Raw genomic sequence first — 20,781 nt, 5'->3', positions numbered from 1 at the left:
GTGAGGGATGTGAGGGATGTGGGAGTCCCTGCAGGGAGCAGCAGGGCAGGGGAGCACCCAGGTGGGGCTGGTGGCCACTGGGAATTTTGCTCCTGTGCTTCCACAGTTCCTTGCTCAGTGCTAAACCTGCTGCACCCTCACAGGGGTGCCCTGTGTCAGCATCGACCCCATGGGCGAGTCCCCAGCCCCACACCGGTCCCGTTCTCCCCTCCCAGCCCAGGGAAGGCCTCTGTGGCAGGAGAGCTGGGAGCACTGCCTGGTGAGTGTCCCACTCATTCCCAGCTCGTCGGATTTAACAAACACCCTGTCAACACCCTTTTCCCCTGCTGGAGTTTTTAAGGCAAAGGAGGGAGCGGGGATGGGGAGGCAGGCAGGGAGCCGGGCAGGATGGGGCTGGGTGCCGCAGCCGGCGCGGAAGTGACAGATAAAGTGACAGATAAAGTGACAGATAAAGTGACAGATAAAGCCGTGGGATTAGCAGCGTGTATGGTGTCAGGAGAGCAGCGTCCCCTTTCCTGCAGCGCTCGTTACCCGAGCTGAGCCCTGCTGGGGAAGGCATGGGCAGCACATCGAATTTCCTCCTGTCCCTGCTCCCGGGTGGCCTGTCCTTGCCTCGTGTCCCTCCAGTTCTGCCCTTCTGATCCAGGGGGCTGTGCCAGGGCTGGGGTGGGCACAGACAGGGATGGGTGCAGCCCCCATGGCACAGCTCTGCTCGGCTCTGGGCATGCCATGGTGTGCAGATGGCAGCCTGGGACTGGGGATGGCACGAGCATGGGGGGCTCTCCCAATCCCCCCGGGATGCATTCTTCCCTGCTGGCCTTGGGGATGTGGAGGGCAGGAGCAGTTCTCTGCCCCTGTGCTGGGACCTTCCAGCCAGCTGGGAATTCTCTTGTGTGCCTGGTGAGCAAACCCAGGGCTCCTCCACCCTGCTGCCTTACCACATCCAGGACAGATTCTTCTGGTTCTGTGAAGTCCTAAAATTCACATTTGAATTTCACATTGCAATTGAGTTGCCATCCAGAGCCCTTTATCCACTTTCTAAGAGTGTTTCTGTTACTTTCCAGTTGTGGGATGGTGGTGACCTGCACTCTGAGGTTTCTGTCTGTGACAGCACATGTTCAGGGGCAGAAGGCCTGGATTGGGATGTGCATCCTTGGAGGGGTCTGGGGCTGGGGGGAAATGTCAGACCCAAGCACTGATAAATACAGACATGAATCCTAAGATCAGACTGATCTCACCAGAGGGATGTGGGAAAGATGGTGACCAGAACTGGAAAGAACACAAGATTTGGCTCCATTTCTGGAGCTTGGAATGGAGTGGAGGAGGGATTGGGCAGTTTGGCTGAAGCACCTTGGTTCCTTGGAGTCAGCTGGCCCATCTTGAGAGACAATCTGAAACCCCAAAGGTAGGAAACAGCAGGGAAACAATGCCATGCTTCCCTGTATGGGAGCTGGTGTGTGCTGGAGGCAGAGGCAGCGATGCCCCCTCAGTCCCACATTCCTGTGCCCCCACTCTCTGCAGGATCCTTGGTGGGCAGAGCCAGGGCACAGGATGCCAGGCACCTCCCTCCTCCACCTGGCAACCCTCTATTATTAGGGATTTTAGCTTTCTGTTTCTAGATTGATTTGTTGGTGGTGGTTATTTTTAGCTCCTCCAGTGCCTTGCAGATTCCTCGAGGGATTCTTTCTTTGCCTCTCCCTCCCACAGGTTTGTTTGTAATGGATCTGCCTTGACTTGAGCCACAAGCGAGAGGCTCCAGCGCCGGCGGGGGCTGTGCTGCCCTCTCAGGGAGCAGATCTCCCTCTGTGCTTTAGCTCAGCTTGATGTGTCCATGGGTGCTTCGCTCCCCCCTACAGCCCCTGCTGTGGGTACTGTGCTGTCCCCACCCAAAATCATGGCCAGGGCACCCTGGGTGGCTCCTTGTCCCCTTCTCCTCTCAGCACTGCCCTCCCTGAGAGTTCTCTCTTTTCACTACCCATGGGGAGAAATTCAGATCAGCATCACTGCATGTGGAAACAAACCCCAGGCTCCTCCTGCAGCTCCACAGCCAGGCTGGATGGAAATTTTTCAGCATATTTTAAAGCACAAAATAATTCCAAACAAGTTGCGGGTGTATTTTGGACTCTGGCAGAGCTGTTGTTATCGCCTCGCTGGCTGTCCCAGACAAGGGCTCACTTTGAGTGCAGCCTTCTGCTGAGCAGGGGGGCAATGTTTGCATTCCTGATTTAGAGCTCCCATCCCAGGGGGCTCCAGCCCCGTCTCCCACTGAGCCCAGCACAGCCAGGAGCCCGGAGCTCACCTGTCAGCACCGGCTCCAGGGCTGCATTAATGTTCCCTCGAAAATGGGACTCTCGTTGGACTCAGCTGCTTCTGCTCAGCCTGGGCTGACGCTTGGTAGGGCCTGTGTGAAGGCACAGTTTGTGCTCTGTTTTTTCCAGGATTTTTGTTATTTTGTAGAGCGGAGTGAGTTGTGCTTGTTTTTAAATGCCTCAAGTATAGGTTGGTACTCAAAATAGGTTTGCTGTTTTTCCTGGGGAGAGGCCGCCCTGGGAGGTCTTACTCAGGTAGCTTTGGTGGTGGCATCTCCATCACATCCGGGGAAGTGTTTTTCTAGAGCACTGATCTCCACAGGCTGCTCATACCTGGGAGATGAGCACATGCTGAAGGGTTTCATTGGACTTGCTCCTGTTAAAGCAGTCCCTGCAGTGGCCAAGGAGATGAAGCCTGAAAATCACTCAAGTTTCCAAGCAAACCATTCAAGCAAACCTGAAAGCCTCTTACAAGGCCACAAACATCATGGTGTGGCAGCTCCTCTTCTTCTCTGTGGATTAACCAGCTCCAAGGAGGTGTGAGGAGAGAGGACACCAGGGCCACTCGTCCCCAAGGAATGTGCTGAAAGAAAGGACAGGGATCTGTGTCTGCATGGTGCTCTTGGTGGCTTGCAAAGTCCTGGTTCAGCTGTCACCTAACTGCTTTTCATCAGGATAGGGTAGTGGCTGGCTGAAATCTTACCCAGAATTAGCACGGGGCCCCTGTGATGAGCCTAAAGCCAGACTCTGCTTTAATGGAATAACCTGGTGCTGGAGGACAAAGTTCTGGAATGTGGACCCAGAATCTACAGTGAACTTTCTTCATTCTTGGCTGTTCTCCTTGGGGTTGAATGGAAGCATTTCTAGGGCTGAAGTTGTCATTGAGGTTTTCCTGATCTTTAATTTTACAACGTTCATTAGCACAGTTCCTGTCAAAGAACAGCACGTTCCTTCCCTGTGCTCGCTGTCTCCCTGGTTAATAACCCTTTGCTGCTTTGGCTCTTTTGGAAAAAGGTACAGGAGCTTTGGGAACGACTCCTGGTACAATAGCCAGACGTCAGCACTGTCAGTCACATCTGAGGAGCGGCGTTAATTCAAAGGGAAATGCCTGCAGAAGGCCCAGGGTACCTGTTGGGGGGCATTGAACCAACCTGCCTCAAACCACAGCAGTGCCTGTGTGTTCCTCCAGCTGCTGGGAGGTGCTCTGAACCTAGATGGTTGCTTTTCCTTTCTGCAATGGCTGTAACACCAGGAGCTTCCTGCTCCTCTCTTCTCTCCCTGAGGTTCTGCTTTCAAGATGTCCATTCCCGAGGCTTGTGGTGCCATGAAAAGGCTCTGTCAGGGTTGGGCAGTGCAGGAGACCTGCAGTGCAAGAGGCACATGCCGTGCTTTGGCTGGGCCTGTCTGGGAGGTAGTCCTGGTTTCTGAGTATCTGCTCTGCTGCTGAAGGCCCCACCATCTTCCTCAGCTGGGTTTTATCAGCTCTGAGGTACAGAACAAGGGCTCCAAACTGAGGTTTGAAGTGAGCAGGGACAACCATTGCAAGGCCACAGTGCAGACCTCCTGCCTTGGGAGAGGTGGAGCAGGTGCTGGCATTCACCCCACGGCCTCTGGGAATCTCCTGGGGTTTGGGAGCCTCAGAGCAGGGAGCTGGCTGTGTCCACTGTGTGGTTTCAGTCAGCCTGGATTTAGTTTCAGGAGAAATCAGAATTGCTGTGTGAGTCTGACAGTCAAGGAAAAGGAAGCAAGAGGCACCAGCATGATGTCCTAAATCTTGGTAGGTCTCCAGCTTACGTGCCCTGGCCTTGACCATTTCAGGGTGCCCTTTCCACTGCCTGTGAAGGCACAGCTGGCCCAGAAACATCCTAGCCACTCTTGTCCAGAGCAGAGGGCTCAGCTCTGCAAAGCCAAGGTGTCTGTCTGCAGAACCTCCAGAAACTCAGCTCTGGGCTGCAGTGTGGTGTGGACCTGCTGCCTCATCACACCAGAGTGGTGCTGAGGAGTTGAAGGCCCAGCTCTGTGACAGCCTGGATGGAGTGACAGTGAGGTGAGAAGAGTGCTGTGTCCTGGGGACCTGCCTTGTGTGGTGTTCCCACCCCATGGGCAGTGTTTGGTGAGCACCAATGTGTGGTTTTGGCAACAATGTGCAAGATACTCTGCTCTGGAGCAGGATGATGCTGCAGCTGAACATCCATGGAACAGCATCTGTGCTGCTATTGCCTGTGTGAGTGCTCCACCTCTTCTTTGTTCTTCAGGACTACAGGTCTTCCCCAAGGACAAACTCTGCTGTGGTTTATCTTTGCTTTCCAAGTGTCAGAAAGCCCTGCTGAGGCCTTCAGGCTGACAGCAGCCAGCAGAGCACACCAGGCTGGGGCGGGCTGTGGCAGCTGGTGCCAGGGCTGACGCTGTGGGTTTGTCCCCGTGGTTCCTGTGGTGGTGCCTTGGTGGGGAGATGTTGTCCCCTGTCACACAGGGCCTTGCGCAGCCATGGGGCAGTGAAGGCCAAGCCCACAATACCAAGCAGGTTGTGAGAAGGTCACCTGCCTGGCTCGTGTCTCCAACGCTGGCTCCACCCAGGCTGTGGGTGGTCTTTGCTGCAGGATTCCTCAGCTGGAAATGAAAGTATCTCCTGCATCACTCTGTGCTCAGTCCAGGATGAGGCACAGCCTCTCACATCTCTGTCCCCCATCACTGCCCCTGCACCCCAGGGCATTTCAGGTGTGGCAGTTGTGCTGAAGGGCAGTGCCTCACCCTGAGGGTGTCACTCACATGCTGCTGGCTCTCCTACTGGGAGGCGACTCCTGCATGCAGGGTGTCTCGTGTGGGAATAAAGTGCCTTTCAGCAGCCTGGCTGGCACAGCTGTCCTTCATGGGCTCAGAGGAAATGGGCCTGGAGGTGATTTAATGCTGTTGGTGCAGTGTGAACAGCTGCCTTCTGAGGAGTTTAGCTCTCCAGAGGTGTTCAAACAGCAAAGATCTTGCAGCCTTTGGAAATAGGGGGATAATAAGAGTTTATGGGGAAACTGAGGCGCAGAGGTTTTAGTTCACAGGCGAGGCTGTGCTCCAGCCAGGCTCTCAGCCCTGGAAATGGCTTTGGCCTGTCCCTCTTGGCCTCTGCTGCAGTGCATTCCTCTTCCCAGTCATCAGCACCTGGGTTTTGGGTTCCCTTCTCTGGGTGCCTCTCACTCTCCCTCGCTGTGGGGTGGAGTCCCTCGTGCCCCAGGAGCCAAGGAGCTCTCCTCTCACTTGGCTGCAGAAATGGGCTCAGCATCCCAGAAATTCAGGCTTTCGTGCGGGAGCCAATAGTCACACAACCTCCATCCAGAAACCATCATTATCGGCTGCTTGCTTTTTCTTGGTTTCTTTGAACTACAGCTCCCAGGATGCCTGAAGATATGCAGACATCCCGAAGACAGTGGTTTCCCATAAACTTTTGGGGTTTCATGCTTTGCAAGCAGGAATGTTTTTATTGCGTCGCAAATCCCTTCAAGTCCCTCAAACCTCCATGGCAGCCGCGGGGGCCGGAGCCGGCTGCGCGGGAGGCACGCCAAGGGCTTTTCTCTCCTGCATTTTTCCCTTCTTGCAAGAGGGACCTTTGTAACTCCCTGTCGTGCCTTTTCAAGGGAAATTTGGACTGGGAGGAATGGTTTTCCTGTAGGGATGTGTTTCCCATTCTCCTGGTCCCTATTATTTCAAGGGCTGCTAAGCAGCTTCCTGCATCTCCATGAGTATTGAAGTGCCTTGGGCAAGGTGGGGAGGGATTTTCACTGAACTGGGAAGAACTGGGACACAGAGAAGAGAAAAAGTGGCCGGTTCCTGCAGCAGTGCAATGAGGCCAGGAGAGTGGAGTTTAATTCTGACATGCTCACAAATCCTGAGGGAAAACCAGAGAGGGACGTTTTGGTTTGGCATGGACAGATGTGGTTGGAACTGCGGCCTGCAGGGTCTGCACCCCCAGCCAGATCCACCCAGGGGACAGGGCACAAGTTCCACAGGTGCCCCCGCAGCTCTTCATCTTCCTGCAGCCCATCCTGGGACCAGGAGGTGCTGGCAATGGAGTGGGCTCTGTAGTGTGGGCCCAGCTGTCCCTAATAATCACTTACTCTCTGCAGGAGAAGAACCGCAGAGGGCAGAACAGGGCTGTGGTAACACAGTGGCATTTTATGGTCTCCTCCTTCTGACCATTAAAGTACTTCAGTGAGTTTTTCCTGTTTGGTGCTGGTGAGCACCAGTGTTACATCTCATAATCAGACTTGTGGTACTTTGCCATTCTCCTTTTTCCATTTGGTTGCCCAGGATCCTCCATAGATTGGGATTTAATTGGTCTTAACTTCTTTGATAGGTCTTTACTAGTTTGAGGAACTTTGTGAGTGAAACAGAGAGGTATTGGGTGCCCTTGGGGGTCACCAGAACCTCCAGCTACTCAGCTGTGCAGAGGCAGCAGAGCCATGGGTCAGGCTGTGTGTGCTGTGGGACTGAGGAGTGGTTGGGGCTGGAAGGCATCTCTGGAGATCACCTTGTCCAAGCCCTGCTAAAGCACAGTGTCACCTACAGCAGGTTACACAGGATCGTGCCCAGGTGTGTTTTTTATCATATTTGGGGAAGGGGACTCCCCCACCCCTCTGGGCAGCCCGTTGCAGTGCAGTACTCCATCCCCCAAAGGGACATGTCCTGGCCCTGCTTTGTACCGTCCCTGAGCACTGAAGCCAGTGGGATGCTGAGGTGTTCATTTATGAGCAGCTGTGTGGTGCCTCTGGGGTCTGGGCTTGTTCTCTGTCACCCTTGTCCCATGCTTCCCCTCCCTGCAGCCCCTGCAGGCTCCCTTGGGCACAGGAGCATGGATGGTGTTCCGGGCACAGCCGGCTCCTGTCCCCGCCGGCGCCACTGCTGCGGTGCGGGACAGCCGGGAGCTGATCCATGGAGGCTGGGCCGGCTGGGCCTCAGCACATCCCGGCTGGCCCTCAGCACATCCCCTGGCCCTCAGCACATCCCCCCTACCACACCCCGGCTGCCCCTCAGCACATCCCCCTGGCCCTCAGCACATCCCGGCTCGCCCTCAGCACATCCCCCTGGCCCTCAGCACATCCCCGCAGCCGCTGCTGGCCGGGCCCGGCTCCCGGCAGCCCACAATAACAAAGCTTTTCCATTCCTGAGCGCCGTGGGACGCGCGGCCATGGAAAACAAGAGGCGGCTCCAGCGCCAGGGCTGCGCTCAGACTAAACAATGGCACAGCCCCGGGCTGTCCCCGCGCGGGGAGGGCGGGCTGCGGGCACGGGCTCGGCACGGCTCGGCTCGGCTTGGCTCGGCTCGTCACAGCGGGGCTGGGCACGGCTCGGCTCGGCTCGGCACGGCTCGGCACGGCTCGGCACGGCATGGCGGGGCTGGGCACGGCCGGGGCGGTTGGGCACGGCACAGCATAGCATGGCTTGGCTGAGCACGGCTCGGCACGGCTTGGCTCGGCTCGGTTCGGCTGGGCACGGCTGGGCTCGGTTTGGTTCAGCTGGGCACGGCGGGGCTGCCAGCACGGCATGGTGCTGCCTCTCCATGTGTGGGCTCAGCTGGCAGGAATGGAGAGTGGTGAAGGTCCCAGGAGGACTGAACCCCTCAGGAACCTCCTCACCCATCCTTGTTGGGGAACAAGAACAAAAACATTCGTTGGATTTCGTCCTTTTCTTTGTTTTCCCTGCTATCTTTTTAATTAGGATAAAAGCTGTAATTGGTAGTAGGGGAATTCTGAAAACCTGGCTCCTGGCAAGACAGGAGCAAGTCTGCGCGTTCCTCTGACTTGGCACATAGACAATCCATCATGCTCACACAGCCTGCTTGGAAGAGCCTGAGTGCTCCGTCCTGCTGCTCAGGAAGGAGTGATAGATATCTTCATTAAAAACAATCTCAGAGGGAAATGGTAGAATTCTTAAAAACAAGCAAAGTGATGGGAATTGTGCCCAAGGAAAGGAATTTTTGACCATGTTATTTTGTAGGTTTTATTTATTTGTTGTCTGTATATGGATGGATTTTTGGGTTTAAAGTAGACTGTTAATTTTGAGAGTGAAGCACACTCTGTGTGCCAGTCATGAAGTGGTCCTTGTCAATGATCTAGTTCATAGTTGGGGGTCAGAAAAGGATCTTTGTTACATACAATCATAGGATCATGGAATGGTTTGCATTGAAAAGGACCTTAAAGCCCATCCAGTTCCACCCCCTGCCATGGCAGGGATACCTCCCAGTGTCCCAGGCTGCTCCAAGCCACGTTCAGCCTGACCTTGGGCACTGCCAGGGATCCAGGGGCAGCCACAGCTGCTCTGGGCACCCTGTGCCAGGGCTTCAGCACTCTCACAATTCCTCATTCCCAATATCCCATCCATCCCTGCCACTTCCCTCTGGCAGTGGGAGCCATTCCCTGTGTCCTATCCCTCCATCCCTTGTCCCCAGTCCCTCTGCAGCTCTCCTGGAGCTCCTTTAGGCCCTGGAGGGGGCTCTGAGCTCTCCCTGGAGCTGTCTTTTCTTGGGACTGAACACCCCAGCCTGCCTCAGAGCAGAGGGGCTCCAGCCCTTGGGGCATCTCTGTGAGCTCCTCTGGGTTCACTGCAGCAGCTCCAGGCTGGGGCAGCTCTGCAAGTGGGGTCTCAGCTGAGGGGGCAGAATCCCCCTCCTGCTGCCCAGCCCAGGGGGCTCTGAGTGCCCACGGCCGGGGCAGGTCCAGCTCTCACCCTCCAGCACCCCCAAACCCTTCTCTTCTTTTCAATTGTTTTACAGCACCAAATGGCAACAACAGGATCTGAATGTGACAGTGGCACAGGTGTGCAGATCCCAGCCTAAATATTGCTTAGAATCTGGAGAGAGAGGAAACTTCCTGACTGTCTTACATAGTCTCCAGGATCCCCCTCTTGCAAGGTCCTGTAGCCCCTTTTCAGACCACGTCCTTGGGCTCTCAGCAGCACATCCTGCTGCCTCCTTGCTGTGCCCCTTTGGGATAGTTCCTGTGGGATGGGTTTCCAGCTGGAAGGGTCTGCTCAGGGGGGAGATGATACTGATGCAGGGCCAGTCTCCCCAGTTGCACAGGCATGCTGGGGTGCAGGATGACTCACCAGGCTGTGGCACATGTGCCCAGCATCTCTGTCACAGCACAGATGTTGGTCAGAGAGGGGACAGTTGTTATTGTCAAAATGCAAATGAGTAAAATTATTGTTTTGAGAGACAATTTTTAGGGGAAGGACATGCAAATTTACCTTCCATTCTGATTGTGCATTAGTATTAAAATGCAATGTTTGAAAGCCAAAACAAAGGAACATTTTAATTTGGGACTCATCAGATGGTTCCTTCTGCTGGGATTAGCATCATATACTTTGCATCAAATGCTCTAAGTTTGGAAAAACTCTGGTTTTCAAAGAAAACAAAAAGATGTTCTAAAAATGCCAGCCATTTCCAGAGATTCTGGCTGCTGTGTGCCGTCCTTAAGTGACTGGTCTGGTGCTGAACACTGAACAGGGCTGGTGGGAATAGGCTTTTGGGTTCAAATAGGATGTGTGGTTGGGCTCCCTCCTGGATGCTGCTTCAATTTGGCTTCTAAATAGCTTAGAAAAGTTTGGATGTTAAGGAAAATTTCTTCACTGGAAGAAATGGAAGGGTGCTTTTGCATTGGAAGGGTACTGAGGCATTGGAAGAGGCTGCCCCAGGGCAGGGGTGGCATCACCATCCCCAGAAGGATTTACAAGTTGTGTGGATGTGTCACCTGGGGCTATGTCTCAGTGGTTGCCTTGGCAGTTCTGGGGGAATGGTCAGACTGGATGATCTGAGAGGACTTTCCCACGTTAACAATTCCATGAAAAGCTGGCCAGGGTTTGCTCTGAGGCACAGGACCCCAGGTCTGGTGGCACCCCAAGCTCCCCTGGAGGGTGAGGACAGCCCTCAGCAGCAGGGGAAGGAGCGGGTGTGGGGGCAGGAGCTGCTCACAGGTGGCTGATGGAGGCTGTGCTGAAGGGATGGCTTGTGTTTCTCTCCTTGGCTTTCCATATAAAGCCCCTCCAAATAAAACTTGCCTGTCTCCAGCGCTCGGAAGCAGCTGTGCTGCTTATTTAACACACTGTGAGGTATCTCCATCCTGCTCCCCCTGCTTCCCTTCTCCTTCTTCCTTGGAATACTGACCTGCCTCGTGTGGCAGACCAGAAATAGAGACTGGCCACTGACTTGCTAATTGTAATGCAGCCTGATAATGCCAGCTATAATTAGATCAAGGTATCCAAGTCCTTTTGCTGGCAGACGTTTCTGTGACCCTGTTATCACACTTTAAATAGAGGATCCCGTCTGCTCTGCCCAGTTTCTGGCTGCAGAGCCAGGACCTGCAGAGCCCAGCTTGGTCCTTTCTAGGGAACCCAGCCCAGCATCAGTCCGGGTGCCTGCATCTGCTTGGCTTGTGAAGAGTCAGGCTTGGCACAGCAGTGCTCACTGACAGGCTTTAAGCACTGATTATGGCCCCCAATATCTGGCAAATGTCAGTGACCACTGAGACTTTTGTTGTTATAAAATCCCTTCCCCAACTCCCTGGTGACCATGGCTGTGTTGGGCCAGTGAAAGGGGCTGCCCTGGGCTGTGGTTTTCAGGGGCTTGCACTCTGACCCATCTTTACTGTTTTAGGGTAATCAGAACAATGGCTCATGTTGAGGTGAGTTGTGGTAGGGGGAGGAATGGTTTGGGGTCTCAGGATTGACTTGTCTAGAGCTGCAGCCTCATATCCCAGGGCTGTCACACATCTCTCCTTGTTCCCTTTTGATGAGCCCTCTACATTCTTTCCTTACCCTCTCATGCAAGTCCTGTCACTCTTTCCCCATCTGCAGCACCCCCGGGGTCCCTCTCCCTGGCCTTGGGAAGCCTCAGGCTGCTGCTGCTCAGCTGTGCTGCCCCTGAGCACCCTCCTCTCTGGGCCAGAACAGGCATCCCCAGCTCTGTCCCACCACACAGGGTGCTTTGGGTGTGCAGCTGTGTCCTCAGCAGCGGGCGAGCCAGGCCCTCACAGAGCTCATCCTCTCTGCCCTGCATAAACCTTTGGCTCCTTCTCTGCAGCACCACCCAACCTGCTCATCACATCCCCAGCGCTCTGGGACAGCTCATGGAGAAGTTTGGTTGAGTGGATGCGCCTGAATTCATCACTTGCCCTCAGTATGACTGCCCACAGTTGCTCTGACATTCTGTCTGATCTGTCCTGAGCTTGTCAGGGAGGGAACTGAGACCCCCTTGAACACCAGTGTGCCCTGGGGGAGCAGAGGTTTCCTAATGTCATATCCTGCAGGCAGGCCTGGGGCTGTCACAGCAGCAGAGCTCACCAGCTAATCATGGCTGAGTCAGCCTGAGAAGTGGGACACTGAAATCCCAAAGGAAAACCAGAGACTTGGAGGAACTGGCTAAGCCAATGCTCCATCCTTTGGGTAGGGGCCAAACCTCCAGAGATGTTCTGCTGTTTTGCTGGCCCAGCTGAGCTCCATGCTGTTCCATGGGGAAGGCACCTCACTGCTGTGCTCTGGCAGGACATCATCCCAGACTCCCATTTCATAGAATCCTAGAAATCATGGAATGGTTTGGGTTGGAAGGGGCCTTCATGATAATCTTGTTCCACTCCTGTACTGTGGGCAGGGACACCTCCCACTATCCCAGTTTGCTCCAAGCCCCATCCAGCCTGGCCTTGGACGCTTCCAGGGATCCAGGGACAGCCACAGCTTCTCTGAGCACCCTGTGCCAGGGTCTCACCACACTATAAGCAAAGAATTTCTTCCAAACATCTAATCTAAATCTCCCCTCTTTTACTTTAAAATTGTTTCTCCTTGTCCTATAGCTATAAAAAGTACCCAAGTAAAAGGGCATGCTGCCTCTTTTCCAGTCCTGGGCAGTACCTGGGGAGTGGGGGCTAAGTGGGGATTGAGCCTCCAGAGGTGCAGCAGAAGTGCAGTGTGCCATACACACAAAGGAGTTCATCAGCACAACCTCTGGGTGGGTGACCCTGGCAGGCAGCACTGGTCATGTGCAGTCATCATCTGTCCCCAGGCTAAGGAAACACATGGGGGTCCTCAGGCAGGATCCTCAGCACTTCCCAGCTCACCTGGAGCTAAGGTTTGGGCTTGGGGAGTCCCTGTGGGCAGCGTCCTGTGTCAGTCCCCAAAACAGTGATGGAAGCGCTCAGTTTGTGGTTTGTGTGCCCCAGTCATGGGCACTGCTCACAGGTTTGGGAGATTGAAGAGAAGGAATGTCAGCAGAGTGGAATATGTGGCTGTCTGCAGCTCAGCAGACTGCCTACATGGTCATCCATGAGTCCCTGAAGGTTGGACACCAGTTGCCCAAAGTGCTTTCCCTCTGCTGAGGGCAGGGGCAGAGCAGCCTGGCAGCATGGGGGGCCATGGGGCTTCCTCCTCCAAAGCTCACCTGGGGACCCCAGAGGTTTTGGTGAGACTCAGAGCAGTTTTCATCATTCTTGCTTCTGCTTTCTGCCCTTCTCAATGGGAACAGGTAGTGAGGCAGGGCCATGCAGGGTTTGGTGACCTGTCATTGCATCAGGGTGTCACAGCAAACCCAAAGCAAGTGGGGATGAGGCATCACTGCCTTCTGCCTGTAGTCCCTCCACAGCTGAGCCTGGTGCCCCTCACCTGAGCCTGATCCCGCTCACCTGAGCCTGGTTCCCCTTGGCTGGGCCCTGTGTCCCTCGTCCCAGCCTGGTACCCCTGTCTGAGCCCACACAGGCTCCTGGTTATGTAAAGCCACAGCAGGCACAACCAGGAGATTCTTCAGTGTCGGAATCTGAGTCACATGGGGCTGTTTTATTTCCCCCTCTGCTAATCTCGTTTCTATAGAAACAAGATTGGGAGGAAAAAAAATAAAAGAAAAAAGAGCCAAGCACAGAGCAAACGAGAAACCTGAGGTGATGGGTGAGGGAAGCGGAGGTGGCAGCTGAGGAGGTCAGGCGATGCAGATGGGAGCAGGGACCCCGCTCAGGATGGGAGTGTGCACAGAGGGGACGGGGACTCTCCCAAAGAGACGCCCCGGGATGAGCTGCTGCTCTGGCAGTGGGTGAGCCAAGCGCCAAGAGCAAAGGGAGCAGAGGCTGTGCAGGTGAGTGAGCATCGCTGGCGCGGCTCGCGGGCATCTGTCGCTGTCCCTGTCCCTGCAGGGCACAGCTGGGCATGGCTCACTGGCTCCTGGCCCTGGCTGCTGCTTTGGAGGCACTCTCGTGCCCGGGACCGTGGTCAGTGGGAAGGGTGCCACCGGCAGCGGGGCTCGCCGGAGCGCTGTGCGCAGCCAGCGCTGACTGTGTGCTTGTGGCCGTGAGAGCTTCCAAACCCTCTCTCTCCCAAAAGACTGCTCCCTGCTTGGGAAGAACCTTTCCAGCTTTGGTTCTTTTCCTTCTATTTGATCCTGACTGTACCTGTGCAAATAAGCTGCTGGAAGCAGCCGAGCCCCGCAGCCAGGGAGTGCAGGGCTGTGTGCCCCCAGCACTGCTCACCCCGGGCACAGCTGCCCTCCCCAGCCCGGCTGCAGCCAGGATCTGCTGGGGGTGAGCCCAGCTCAAAGCTCTTCGTGCAGGGGCTGCTCCCCAGGGAGGGAGGACCAGCTGAGACGCTGCTTGTTTGCCTGGGCTGCCGGCAGCCTGTGGCTCGTCCCGAGACTGTTGCCTGGGCTGGTGGAAGAGGCTGGGAGCTGCCTGCCCACATCTGGGTTAGTTCAGAGCCACAGGCACGTGCTGGCTCCTGAGTCTCGGGCTAATGAGTGTGCATGCAACAAGTGGGAGGTTTTCCTGCCTGGATGTGCTGTCTTGTGGGATGGATGGCTGGTACTCGTGTGGTGCTGAGGGCTTTGGCTGGGTGTGTTGGTGGGGCAGAGGTGTTGCTGGTGCTGGTCATCCTGTGCTGGTCACCCTGTGCTGGTCATCCTGTGCCTGGGGCCAGCTCTCTCGTGACCTCGGCCGTCCCTCACCCGTGGCTTGGTGCAGTTGTGCCTGCACGGCCCCTGGTGTCCCTGCCTGCATGGCCCTGCATGGTCCCTGGTGTCTCTGCCTGCACGGCCCCTGGTGTCCCTGCACGGCCCCTGGTGTCCCTGCTTGGCCCCTGGCGTCCCTGCCTGCACGGCCCCTGGTGTCCGTGCCCTCCGGCCGTGGCAGAGTGCTGCAGGTGCCTGCTGAGGCACCCGGGCTCCTGCGGGCACACGCTCACCCCGGCGGCTGCAAACTGCTAAAAGGCTTTAGCAGATCACCACAGGGGAGGGAGGGATGCAGAGCCCAGGGATCAGGATTGTGCTTGTCATCACTTCCCAGCTGTGGTGTGGGGAATGCGGTGGTGACTGCGAACCCCCGGCCGGATCCACGCCTGTGTGTGGCGGGTGAAGCTGGAAGATGGATCCAGTGCCTGTATTTCTGTACTGAGCTTTGGGAAATGTCACTGCTCATCCGCCTGCCTGGCCAGCGAGGGGGCGGAGGACTCTGCTTCAGCCCCTTGTCCTCATCCCAGGGCAGCTGAGGGGTTTGTGCGCTGGGTGCCGTGTCTGGGGCCGGCTCAGCGAGCTGCGGGAGGCGCAGGCAGGATGGGGACAGGCTGCCAGCCCTCCATGTCCGTGCCCTGCCTGCCTTCCCCAGTGCCTCGGCAGGCTGGGGGCTTTGGCAGTCACTCCTGTGGGGTCGGACTCCCAGGAAACCCGTGGGGTGAAGGGATGGATGTGGGCTGTGTCACACACTGGGAGCTGTGCCCTGGGCTTAGCTGGACCCTTCCCCGTGGCCAGGCTGGCGTGCAGGTGCTGCTCTGGGTACTCTGCTCATCCTGCTGGGACTCTCCCAGGCTCTCAGCACACCCCAGGCTGGGGACAGCACTGTCCCTCTGCCTCTGCCTGTCCCTGCCTGCTCTGTTCAGGGTGCTGGGTGCCATGGCTGGTGCCAGGAAGGAGTTTGCCATGCCAGACCCTGCCCCTCGCTGTGCCTGAAGCAGTGGCTTAGGGGGCAATGTCACACCAGGCTGTGCATTGCTTTGCCACAGTGACTGTCCTGCCCTTCTGGGAACGCCAGCTCTCTGCTGTCCAGAGCTTTGGAGAGAAGGGCTGAGGACGGATATTGCTGCAAGAGCCTTCAGCACTGATAATTATTTCTGGAAAAAGATGCCGTGTTCTGACTTAAATGCTGACATGGGACTCTGAACACGTGTAATCTGGCTGACAGATGGCAAAGTCATAGAGGTGTGATTTATGATACAGCGCAGTAGCTGAACAACCTTCTCTGGTTGTCAGGAGACAATTCTTCCCGGTGCTGCAGTTGATGTTCCAATTGATGGCTTTTCCCACGTGTCCCCTGGGTGTGTGGGGACTGCCTTGGCAGGTGCCAGCTGTGCCCAGTGTGCCAGCCCTGAGTGCCAGCCCTGCTGCTCCAGTGCTGAGCTGCTGCAGGGATGCTGCCTCTGAGGGAGGCTGGGCAGGTGAGCCCGGCTGGAGCTTGGCCAGTGCTGTGCAGGGGCAGGGCTGCCCTTGTCCCCATCCTGTGGCTGCCATGCAGCTGGCTCAGGATGGCAGTGGCACCTGGGGCTGCCTGTTCCCCAGGGCAGCCCTTGTGGGGCTGAGTGTGTGGTCCTGATGGGGTAAGGCACCGAAATCTTGCCCATCAGATAAGCACAAGGGGAAGGATGCTGACAGCCACAGGGAGTCTGTCTCACCTGTGTGCCCTCTCCGTGCCTCAGTTTCCCTGCTTCTGCCTTAACATCCCTAATGCTGATCCTTCTTAAGGGACAGGGACATCTGTGAATGTTTGGAAAGCACTTGGGAAGTGGCACTGTGGTCTCACAGCATCCCCCTCCCTGTGCTGGGGGCTCATCCCCCCTGCCCCCGCACAGTACCAGAGCTGTGGGAGCCCCCAGCCCTGGGCACAGCATCCTGGGAGCCCCCAGCCCTGGGCACACCATCCTGGGAGCATCCCAGCCCTGGGCACAGCATCCTGGGAGCATCCCTGGGCACAGCATCCCGGGAGCATCCCAGCCCTGGGCACACCATCCTGGGAGCATCCCAGCCCTGGGCACAGCATCCTGGGAGCATCCCTGGGCACACCATCCTGGGAGCATCCCTGGGCACAGCATCCTGGGAGCATCCCTGGGCACACCATCCTGGGAGCATCCCTGGGCACAGCATCCTGGAAGCATCCCAGCCCTGGGCACAGCATCCTGGGAACATCCCAGCCCTGGGCACAGCATCCTGGGAGCATCCCTGGGCACAGCATCCTGGGAGCCCCCAGCCCTGGGCACAGCATCCCAGCCCTGGGCACAGCATCCTGGGAGCACTCTGACCCCAGGGGATGGGGGCAGCTCAGCACAGGGGCTGGGAGCTGCCCCACCAGCAGGGCCCTGGCAGAGCAGGTATGATTCATTCCCTTCTGCAGCAGGGTTTATGTAAAGCAGCTCTGTATCAATCGCCAGATGATCTGTAATGTGCTCCTGGCTTCTAATTAGTGATGCTTCTGCTGGAGCTCTGGGGTCTGGCGGAGGTGAGGGAGGCTGGTTCATGGCTGGGGGAGTTGCTGACAGCTCTCAGGGGAGCTGTTGGGCTGTCAGGGCTGTCACAGCCATTCCTGTACCTGGCTTGTAGCAGCTGGAGGTGGTGGCCAGCAGGTCTGGGGGATGCAGTCAGCACTCCAGGGTTCTTGGTCAGCTTCTGACCCACACATGGACTGGCTTGTCTGTCCTGCCTCAGGCAGGTCTGGGCACCCCCTGCCCTGGGCTGGAAAGCATCCATGGCCTGTGTCCCTGTGCCTTCCCTTGATGCCATCACTGGGGCCTCACAGCAAGGCCTCATGTTCCTGAGCACCCTGGTGGCCTCTCCAGCCCCACCAGCCCACCCTGCCCCCAGGACTAACCATCCTTCATCCTTAACCCTGATGACATGGGGCACATGGCCCTGTTTTCACCCACCAGCTCTTCTTTGGTTTTATCCAATCTGAAGGATGCAGTGGCTGCTCCTGCCGTGCTTGGGCAGGTGGATAGATCCAGGTAAAGCCCCTGGGTGTGTGATTGTCCCCGTGGTGGTCATTGCCAGGGCCATGCAGCAGCACCACAGAGGCACTTGTGGCAGGGGCTGCTGCCTTCCTGCATCTGGGCAGGGCACCGAGGCCTTCCCAGCCCCTCTCCCTGCAGGGTGGGAGGGGTGGCTGGAATCCTGCAGGGAGTGTGCTGCAGGTGGGCTCAGCACAGCAGGCAGGGCAGGATTCTGCAGGCAGGCCCCACATAAACACCCCCAGTGTTCTCTCAGCTGGGGCTGGAGCCCTCAGCCCTGCAGGCTGGCAGGAGCTCCTCTGGCAGGTGGGGAGGGTTAGGAGCAGCCAAATGCCACTGAGGAGGTGCTGTAGGGAGCCAGCAGCCCCTGCTCCCACTGCCAGCCCCATTGCTGGGCCAGCCCTGCTCGTCCTGGTGTGCGCACCATGCCTGGGGCTGCTGCAGAGCCTTGGCTGGCAGTGCCCAGCTCTCACCCCTCCCCAAATGGGATCTGCTCCATCCCAGTGAGCTCTGACACCAGATGAAAGGGGATGAGGTGGTGGGGATGGGGCTGCTGCCAGGCTCTGCTCTGTGGGCACCAGGATCACTCCTCTTCATCCTCTTCCTCCGGCTGTGAGTGGGGGAAGTTAGGGTTTGGGTTTCTTGTTGGGTTTCTTTTAAGGCAAACCTCATCCTTTACATCAAAGTAGGATTTTTTCTGAAGAATGTAAAGAATTGCCCTGGAAGGTCTGAACAGCTCTTTGCTGGCAGGGACTGGAGAGACAAGAGCCCTCTCCAGAAAACTGTCTCCACACCATCCCCAGCAACAGCAATTCATAAGCTGAAAAATAAATCAATAACCAGTTAATGAATTGAAGATGTCTGTGTTTAAAATGTATCAGAGAAAAAACTGTTAGCTGGTCGGGGCTGGCCTAATTACTGTGTGGAAAGGCAGGGAGCTCTCAGTTCTGAGAAACAGCTTCTCGTTTTCTCTTTCTTTGGAGGAATTTTGTGAGGAGAGGAGAGGAGAGGAGAGGAGAGGAGAGGAGGAGAGGAGAGGAGGTTTGGCTTTAGCAATGTGTGTAGGTTCAAAGTTCCCCCCAGCTCTGTCCTTCATCCCCTGGCACCTCTGTCAAATCCCTCCTGTCCCTTCCATGCCCAGCCCGGGCTGGCTGAGCGGTGGGTGCAGGTTGTGCTGGCACACTGACGGACGGGAGGCAGTGCCTGTGTCCGTGTGTGTGGCAGGGCTGGCACTCGGCCCCGTGCCTGGTCGCGTACCCAAGTCTGGGTGTCCCGGCTCCCCGGGCTTGTCCTGCCTTGCTCTGGGCTGGCAGCAGGGACAGGCTGTGCCCCGTGCCCAGCCTGGGCTCTGGGGGTGCCACCCTCAGCATGGGGGCCCTGGGGGTGCCACCCTTGGCACGGGGGCTCTGGGGGTGCCCTGGGGGTGCCACCGTCGGCACGAGTGCCCTGGGGGTGCCACCCTCAGCAAGGGGGCTCTGGGGGTGCCACCCTTGGCACAGGGACTCTGGGGGTGCCACCCTTGTCACGGGGGGCTCTGGGGGTGCCACCCTTGGCACGGGGGCTCTGGGGGTGCCACCCTCGGCATGGGGGGCTCTGGGAGCTCCGTGTGCCAGAGGAGGCTGAGGGTCTCTGTGGGGCAGGTGCCTCCCCAGCCTGTCTCAGCCTGTGAGCCCTGTGCCATGGGCTTGGACACAGGGCAGGTGTGCCCTGGGCCAGCAGCTCTCCTGCACAGGGCTGGCATGGGCTGGGATGTGCAGCAGTTCCAGAGCCTGTGGATGTGCCTTTCCCAGGTGCCAGGGGCTGGCAGTGCCGCCCACCTGCGGGGAAGGGGCTTTGTCAGCACAGACAGGTCCTTCACTTGAATCCATTTGCTCCCACACGTTTCTGTTTCTGTCTCCAGAGCCTCTCCGATGTGGGCTGATTTCCATGTCAGCCCTGCTCAGGGAAGCTGTTCTGGTGCTTGGGAGGCCACAGGGGCTCCAGGGTTCCTCTGAAGGAGCGTGTGGCCTTTGATTCAGTTGCTTTGCTTCTCTCCACTGACTGTCCCTGGCTGTTTCTTGGTGCTGGCTGTCACCTGTTGGAGCTTGGGGAGGAATGCACAGCCTGGGGAGGTGATTTGGCTGCACAGGGAGCAGGGCCTGGCTCTCTCAGCCTGCCAGGCTGCAGCTCCACTTTGGCTGACACGGGCCTGTGCTGGTCCTGGCCTGCTGAGCAATACAACCGTGCTGCTCTGCTGCTCCTGCACTGCCACCCCCAGGGCTGGTGCCCGCCCTGGGAGCCCCCTCCTTTCAGCACTGAGCACTCCTGGCTGTGCCCCGGTGTGCCCAGGGCTGCAGGGCCATTAACACCTCTCCTCTCCCCTCCCCAGGTCGGAGAGCAGCCTCGCTAGGTTTGCCCACCGCTTGTCGGTGAAGCAGAAGCAGGAGAAGAGAAGGAAAGCTGAGTATGGCTCGGCCGAGCTGTCTGCCTTCCGGCCCAGGTCTCTGAGCATTGAATGGTAAGAGCTGCAGGACAGGGCTGGGACAAAGCTTCTGCCTCTCCAGTCACCTCCTGTCCCCTTGTCCCACTGCTGCCATGGTCAGAGCGATGTCCCATGGGACAACGACCCCCCAAACCCCTGCACCTGCTACAGAGCCCCCCAAGGTATCAAACGAGGGCCAACCCCCAGCTGAGGGTCTGTCAGGGCTCGTGTGGGTAAAGGGAGTGTCTGCACAGGAGTACAGAGCCTCTGGCAACACCCACCACTGCCCCTTTCCTTTCCTTTCCTTTCCTTTCCTTTCCTTTCCTTTCCTTTCCTTTCCTTCCCTTCCCTTCCCTTCCCTTCCCTTCCCAAACCTTCCCAAACCTTCCCAAACCTTCCCAAACCTTCCCTTCCCAAACCTTCCCAAACCTTCCCAAACCTTCCCAAACCTTCCCTTCCCAAACCTTCCCAAACCTTCCCAAACCTTCCCAAACCTTCCCTTCCCAAACCTTCCCTTCCCAAACCTTCCCTTCCCTTCCCAAACCTTCCCTTCCCAAACCTTCCCAAACCTTCCCAAACCTTCCCAAACCTTCCCTTCCCTTCCCAAACCTTCCCAAACCTTCCCAAACCTTCCCAAACCTTCCCTTCCCAAACCTTCCCAAACCTTCCCAAACCTTCCCTTCCCAAACCTTCCCAAACCTTCCCAAACCTTCCCAAACCTTCCCAAACCTTCCCTTCCCTTCCCAAACCTTCCCAAACCTTCCCAAACCTTCCCAAACCTTCCCAAACCTTCCCAAACCTTCCCAAACCTTCCCTTCCCTTCCCTTCCCAAACCTTCCCAAACCTTCCCTTCCCTTCCCAAACCTTCCCTTCCCAAACCTTCCCTTCCCAAACCTTCCCTTCCCCACAGCCTTAGAGGTGACCTGCTAAGGATATTTAAAAGAGCTGGAAATTGCATTGCTTTCTGCTTCCTTAGATGGATAAAGGAGGGTAAAACTTAAAAAAAAAAAGGAAA

At 57.0% G+C, this 20,781-nt stretch overlaps 1 protein-coding gene across 5 annotated transcripts in view; it reads left to right on the top strand.

Annotated features, from left to right (window-relative positions):
- LOC128933722 (ankyrin repeat and fibronectin type-III domain-containing protein 1-like) overlaps positions 1-20,781 on the top strand; it is a 194,765-nt gene that overhangs the window by 130,024 nt on the left and 43,960 nt on the right. For 2 of the 5 annotated variants that reach the window (XM_054270778.1, XM_054270777.1), the window contains exon 5: positions 19,674-19,802. The exons of 1 other annotated variant lie outside the window; for it this stretch is intronic. In XM_054270778.1, coding sequence (XP_054126753.1) covers positions 19,674-19,802 — 129 coding nt within the window. Of the gene's footprint in view, positions 1-13,137; positions 13,404-19,673; positions 19,803-20,781 lie in introns of those variants that run through there. 2 more of the 5 variants (XM_054270781.1, XM_054270782.1) reach the window with 2 other exon arrangements.

This window comes from Melozone crissalis, unplaced genomic scaffold (assembly GCF_028551555.1).
Source record: "Melozone crissalis strain CALT ecotype California unplaced genomic scaffold, PUWL_Pcris_2 ptg000012l_1, whole genome shotgun sequence".
NCBI lineage: Eukaryota > Metazoa > Chordata > Aves > Passeriformes > Passerellidae > Melozone > Melozone crissalis.
The sequence above is the reverse complement of the archived record's forward strand: the minus strand, read 5'-3'. Positions and strand labels throughout refer to the sequence as shown.